We start from the raw sequence: 6,972 nt of genomic DNA on the forward strand, positions 1-6,972 counted from the left end.
TTTTAAAAAAATTCTTATTGGTGCATAGTAGTTATCCATAATAGTGGAATCCATTGTGCCATTTTCATACACACAGAGAGCATGATTTGATCAATTTATTTCCTGAAGTGCCTCCCTTCCCTTCCTCCCTTCCCTCCCCATGAGCTCCTTCCTCCACCCCTCTGATCTCCCTTCTTTTTCTTCTTTGTTCTCCCTGGTACTTCAACCCTCTTTTTTCTCCGTCTTTCTGTTCCTGAATGTAACGATGGATTACTATCTCACTTTTTCTTGCAGGATATTTTCATAAGCTTTCCTCATCAGCACATTTTCATACTTCGTATTCATACTTTACTTTGTGAACGTCTTAAAACTAGCTTACATGCTGGATAATTTCTTGACAAGTCCTAATATAAATATTCACAAGTAGATTTTTATGTCCTCACGGCACGTTGTTCGGCATCAACAAATATCAGAGGGTAGTTACTGTGGTGCAGTGCTGACCTTTCCAATGGTCAGTGACAAACAACTCTCGATGACCTTTGCACATCACTGTTTATCTGGACTGCAAATTCTGGTTCAATCATGAGAAATGTTTATTTTCCCACCCATGTGTGTATACAGTCATGCTACAATACTGCATTGCTACTTTTTAAAACATCAACTGCTGAATAGAGACCAAAAGAAGGAAAAGAGCTGAACAGTTACTGTTTATAAAGCTTCTGGAAAAGCTAACAAAAATAAAATGTTTTAAAATATGAACATCAGGAAGATGTTATGGACTAAGAAATTATGGACTAAGACTGACCATTCACAGATGATTAATTGTGGGGAAGTAGGTTTACTAAAGCCTACTTTGGTAGGCTAAATGTCTAAGGAGAAATCAGGAGGGAGGCCTAGAAAGTTCTGTTGACTTCATCCTTTATGGACACCAACAGCAGAGTCTCCAGTAGCTGTGCAGACGTGGACTGGTTTCAGACTACCATGATTCCACAGAGGATCATGCAAACCCAGTCAAGTCCACTGAAGCTTGTAAAGAGGGATGAAGGATAAAAATAGAAGAAGGAGAAGGCTAACAGGGGACCTCTCACTCACTGTGGTCAAGTTCACTCAGCTCTTATTATCTACAAAAAGTGCTGTTGCTCCCTTGCTCATATAGCCTGGTGCCTTGAGAAACAACTGCATATCAGCTACAACTTACCCTTTCTGCGCTTGAAGGGGGCACACTGTCTTAATTTTCTAATTCAAATCAATGGTTAGCCTGTGAAAGATTTGACACAGGTGCTTCAGTTACAAATGATTTTATAAGGTCTCTGCTCTCTGGGGGAGGGTGATGAAGGTACCTGACAGCAGGTGAGACCTGTGAGATGAGTTGGTCAATAGAGGTTGTCTTCATTTTCACAGCACAGACAGTACAAGCCGAGGGTGCTCGGTTTCTGGTTTCCAGTCAAATTTCCATAATGTTGTTGGATGATTTCAGGCAAACATTTTTTCATTAGAATATTATATATATATATACACACATACATATACATATGTGTGTGTGTGAGAAACAATAGCAAAAGCAAAACAAAAAATCCTAAGAAATAAGAGCCCAGTACAGTGACATTTGCCTATGATCAATGAGGAACATTTTCCCTGGATGAGAAAGGCCTTTATATCAGAGAGTTTCATCTTTTCTAACATCTAGAATCACTGATGTTGGACTTTGAAGCAATTACTGAACATTTACAAATATATTTTGTTAGCCTAGATTTCTTTCCTTCACGCCAAAGGCAAACCTCCAACCTTCTGGGATTTGTATCCCTGATATCTTTCAAGCTCAGCTGGTCCATAATGCATTACCCTATTTTATTTCCTCTCTCAGTTATGGTCCTGCATTCACTCCAGCCAGATCACATGTAATTGACTAGGTCCTGTTAACTCTTTTACCATTTCTAAAAACTGTACATTCCTCCCCATTGACTGTTTCCTCCTTATAAACTTCAAATACAGATAAGCATTTCTGAGTGACTTCATGTACCAGCCATTGAGGAGGCTGCAGGGGGTACAGGGAGAAGCAGCTGAAGGCTGGATTCGTCCCATCTAAATAAGAAAACTCTGATCTTTTTCTCTCCCAGACTCTACCTTGTCACCAAAGAAGTCACTCTAAAATAAAGACACATTATTCTAAAGCTTCAGATGTGTTCTTCATCATCTATGAGATGAAATCGGAAACTCTCCTTTCTTCTTCCTCCCATACCAAGCAGTTCTCCCTGTTCAGACCTTAACTTTCTTTATAGTTTCCATATTCCTTTCTCATCTTCATAGAAGAGAAATTAAGTGCTTACTTTTCTCTGTTATTTCCTGTCTTTTGTTGATTTTTTCTCTTTATTTCTCAATGCATTTTAATAGTTTCACTTAAAATTTAACTAGAAATCTTAAAATCTCAAGTCAGCATCATTACTTTCCTTTGGAAGAAAAGCCAGTTTGTGTTTTCAAAACTCGTGAACTCCATGTCTCTTTTGTCACACCTGTTTCTATTTTCCACACCTGTTTCTATTTTCCACACCTGTTTCTATTTTCTCTCCTTTGTTTTGAATCTCCCAATTAGAGCTTGATGTTGCCATGTGGCTGCTTTCTCCTCAGATCTATCACAATTTTCCTGATTCTTTAATCTAAATCTGAACTAACTCGCCTGTGCTTAGGGGTTCTCAGGGTCCTTTTAGACCAGGGGCCTAGACTGAGGGAAGCTGTCTCCTGCCTCATCTGTGCACAGGAGCTTCCCACCCATTCCGTCTTTGCCTCCCACAGCTGCAGCTCTGCAGTCGTACCTTCCTGTGGGAGTTTCGCTCCAGTTGCCTGCATTGCAGGGATCAGGGTGTCAGTCCCCCTTACAAGCCCTTTCATTGCTCAAATCAGCCCTGCTTGCCAGGATATTCCCAGAATCGGTTTGATCTTTTCACTCTTGAGTTCCTGTTCTTCCTTGATATCAGTCCCTGGAGATTTCCCTTATGTTCTTATACACCAAGCATTCCTTTAAAAATAATCATTTTACCCTTTTCCAGAATTTCTACATGTCTCATTGCTCGAGGGCTTGCAGATTATTTGGTCTAGAGGGTTGTCCTAAACAGAAGCTAAAACCTTCCTGCCTTCCTTCCTTCCATTTTTTTTTCCACCTTTTGGAATGCCACAACTTGTTTTCCAAATAAGTGTTTTTCACATGTGAAAGGAGTTGGCAAATACCTATAAACTTGAGCTTTTGGTTTTCCCTTTAGTCAAAGGAATTAATGGAGGCAGGTAACTTCACTATTCTGAACTTGTCTTGGCTGGAAAGGCCACAGCTCACTTTATCCACAAAAGTCCTATGATTGTGAAGTTTGCAATGACTATGCATTTCCAAAAAAATTTTGTCTGTTTTTCCAATTGCTTCTTCCTCTTCCCCTCCCCCCTCCACAGTTTCTGGTAAATCATTGCTGCTAATTTTGCTGAAGAAGTACATGAATAAATAAATACACAAACACAAACACTCAACTAACGGCAAGAAAGTTATACGAGGTGAAGATTTTTGTTTCCTTTCTATCTCAATATTGAAGTTCTAAATCATTCAGGCTATAGCTCTAACATAATAATACATAGAACATTGCATCCGATATGATTCGGGTCAAGTATCTCAAACCACAGTATTATATTTACTTTATTAAGTCATTTTTAAACTTCAGACCTGCAGAGTAATTTTCACTAATAGCTCTGACTCAAAGAGTGAAGTAGACATAACTCATTTCGAGCTGGAGTGGTTCACTTATTAACTCCTGTCCTTTAACAGAATAGTACATTTCAAATCATTTTAAAAAATCAGAAATTGTCTTGGACAGGAAAGAAAACCATTGATGTTTGTTGAATTTGATTATTCATTGAGATAAGCGTTAGAAAATAATTATTCCAATTATAACTAAAGAGGAACCAATATTATGAAATTACATTTGAGGGAAACAGTGTTGAAGTTAAAACTGAATGTTCTCAAGATCAGCATTTTGAGAATATTTAAAGGTAATCCCGGAAAGAGTGGCGCTGGAAGTTGCAGGCAATTAATTTGAAAGCACATATTGGTGGCTGTAATGAAGTCATTAGAATCCAGTGAGAGTGATTCCGAGGAGTTGCCAACTTTTTCCTTTCTGAAGAAGGAACCATCTTCAACAGAGAGGAGGCAGCCTCAAAGGGCAGAGAAGATTGTAGTGATTGACTCCTCAGATTCTGAGGCCTCCTGTCCTTTATCACCAGGATTGAAAGATCCACCACCTGTCTCAGACACTGATGAAACTCTCACACAAACAAAACCAGTTGGAGTACTAAGTAGTGGAAGTGAGAGCGAAGAGGAATTTGTTCCCCTAGCTGAGAGGCTTAAGTGTAAGTTTTTGACCTACAAGCAGTTGAACTCTGAACACTCTAGTTCCCCAGTTAAAAGTGTTTTGAATCATCAAAATAATGAAGAAGCATCAAGTGACTGGAAAAAAACAGCCCTTTTCAAAGATCCCTGATGTTCCCCTCCATGTTACCTTAGAGAGGAGTGTACTAGGTAACCAGGACCCTGTCTTAGACAATCCATGCATTCAGCCTCCAGCCTACCAGTTTACCCACCTTGTTCAGAACAATAGCCTGGAAGTAACCAAAACAAATTCTGATGTCCCCCCGCCCCAGAAGAGAACCAAGCATAGGAAGAATGTTCCAAGAAGAGACTTGCAGAGATGCCAGCTGCAGGAAAAAGCAGGCCGGAAGGAAAGCACCCCAAGACAACAGGAAAAAAAAAAGAAGGCAACCCTGGTCAACAGGCTGAAAGCCCAGAGGCCAGAGGAATGCTTAAAGCACATCGTTGTGGTGCTGGATCCAGTGCTTTTACAGATGGAAGGTGGGGGCCAGCTCCTGGGAGCTCTGCAGTCCATGGAGTGCTGCTGTGCAATTGAAGCACAGGCTGTGCCTTGCAGTATCACTTGGAGGAGAAGGGCAGGATTGGCTGAGGATGAAGAGGACTGGGTGGAGGAGCAGACAGTCCTTGTGTTACTCCTGGCAGAAGCTTTTATGTCCATGATCTGCAACTTTAAGCAGGGAAGTCCAGGCAGTGCCAGAAAAGGGAAGGACACACTTCAAGGCTTTGTAACTGACATCACAGCAAGGACAGCAGGGAAAGCTGTATCGTTGGTGATTGTGGATCATGAGAAATGCTTCAGGGCTCAGAATCCTCCAAGGAGAAGGAAACAGGGAGCGTCAAGTAAACAGGCCAAGGAGAAGCAGCAGAGACGAGAGCCCAGCACAGGGCCTGTGGTGTCCAGGGTAGAAGTGGAAGAGGCGTTGGTGGATCTGCAGCTACATACCTAAGCCCAGGTTCAGATTGTGCAGAGCTGGAAAGAACTGGCTGACTTCGCCTGCACATTCACAAAGGCCATGGCTGAGGCACCCTTCAAGACACTCCGAGATGAAAACAGCTTCTCCTTCTGCCTGGAGAGCAACTGGGCTGGAGGGGTGAAGGTAGACCGCACTGGCAGGGGACTGGCACTAGTCTGGAGAAGACAGATTCAGCAGCTGAACCAAGTCAGCCTGGAAATGGCCAGTGCTATTGTGGATGCCTATCCCTCCCCAAGGCTCCTGGTAGAGGCTTATCGGCGGTGTTTTTCGGAGCAAGAACGCCAGAATTTGCTGGCAGACATACAGGTGCGCCGCGGGGAAGGAGTGACGTCCACCTCCCGCCGTATTGGGCCAGAGGTGTCTAGGCGTGTCTACCTTCAGATGACCAGTTTGCAGCCAGATCTCACTTTAGATAGTGCTGACTGATGCTAGTCCACAGGGACAAGGATAAAATGCTGATTTCTACCTCCTCAACCTTAGAACCTAACTGAAAGCACCTCCTGAGGCCTAGCCAGGGGGTGGCCCAGTCTCTCCTTACTTGTCGTATTCCCTGTGAACTCAGGGCAGAAGGCCAAGACATTTGGTTCTGCTCTTCTCCCAGCAAAAACAGCTGTTACCCCTGCCCCAGCCAGCCCTCAAAACACAAAAGAACAAAGACAGACCACTCAGACATGGATTTAATAATTGTAGAAATCCAAAAGAATCAGCATCAAATCTCGAAGTCGGAGAGAACTCTTGCCTGCAGGTTGGCTCAGCCACTGAGCTGCCTCAACCGGCCAAAGGAACTATGATAACTAGGCTGACTTCTGTATTTTCATAATCTCATTGTTATGTATTATGTGTTAAGTTTCAATAAAGCATTTTATACCAATGGCAAAAAAATAAATAAATAAATAAAAAATAAAGGTAATCCCTACTCGTGATGCTTGATATTAAGAAAAAGCCAATATTTCAGAAAATCAAATGTGATTTCTTTCTGCAATGATTTTCATTTTCAACAATTACTACTTGCAAAAGTATTTGAAAAAGAAAATTTTATGAAGTTATTAATACCTAAAATGGGGCAAAAGGCAAATGCAGTAATAGAATATATCTGTTATGGTTTGGATGTGAGGTGTCCCCCAAAAACTCACATGTGAGACAATGCTAGAAGGTTCAGAGGAGAAATGAATGGGTTATAAAAGTCTTAACCCAATCAGTGATGTAATCCCCTGATAGGAATTAACTGACTGGTAACTGGAGGCAGGTGGGGTATGAATGAAAATGGTTCATTGGGGGGCGTGGCTATGGGGTATATATTTTGTATCTGAAGCATGGAGTCTCTTCTGCTTTCTGATCATCGCGTGAGCTGCTTCCCTCTGCCATACTCTTCCGCCATGATATTCAGCCTCATCTGGAGCTCCTGGGGAATGGAGCCTACTGTCTATGGACTAAGACCTCTGAAACTGTGAGGCCTCAAATAAATTTTTCTCCTCTAAAATTATTATTTTTTGGTCCTTCAGTCACAGCATCAAAAAAGCTCACTAAAACAATGTCAAATGTGATTAAAATAAATGCATTTTAAATAAGTATCTCAATGTGAAATATTTGTCCCCAATTTTTGTCCGTCTTTAAAAA

General features: G+C 41.6%; 1 protein-coding gene across 1 annotated transcript; it reads left to right on the plus strand.

Annotated features, from left to right (window-relative positions):
- Window positions 1-4,034: 4,034 nt before the first annotated feature.
- On the plus strand, window positions 4,035-6,226 carry LOC107143553 (crossover junction endonuclease EME1-like). The gene is given in 2 exon segments (XM_015487297.2): window positions 4,035-4,469; window positions 4,471-6,226. Coding segments are annotated over 2 exon segments (1,707 nt in total). The 5' UTR covers window positions 4,035-4,073; the 3' UTR covers window positions 5,782-6,226.
- The last annotated feature ends 746 nt before the right edge of the window (window positions 6,227-6,972 follow it).

This window comes from Marmota marmota, unplaced genomic scaffold (genome assembly GCF_001458135.2).
Source record: "Marmota marmota marmota unplaced genomic scaffold, marMar, whole genome shotgun sequence".
In the NCBI taxonomy this organism is placed as follows: Eukaryota; Metazoa; Chordata; class Mammalia; order Rodentia; family Sciuridae; genus Marmota; species Marmota marmota.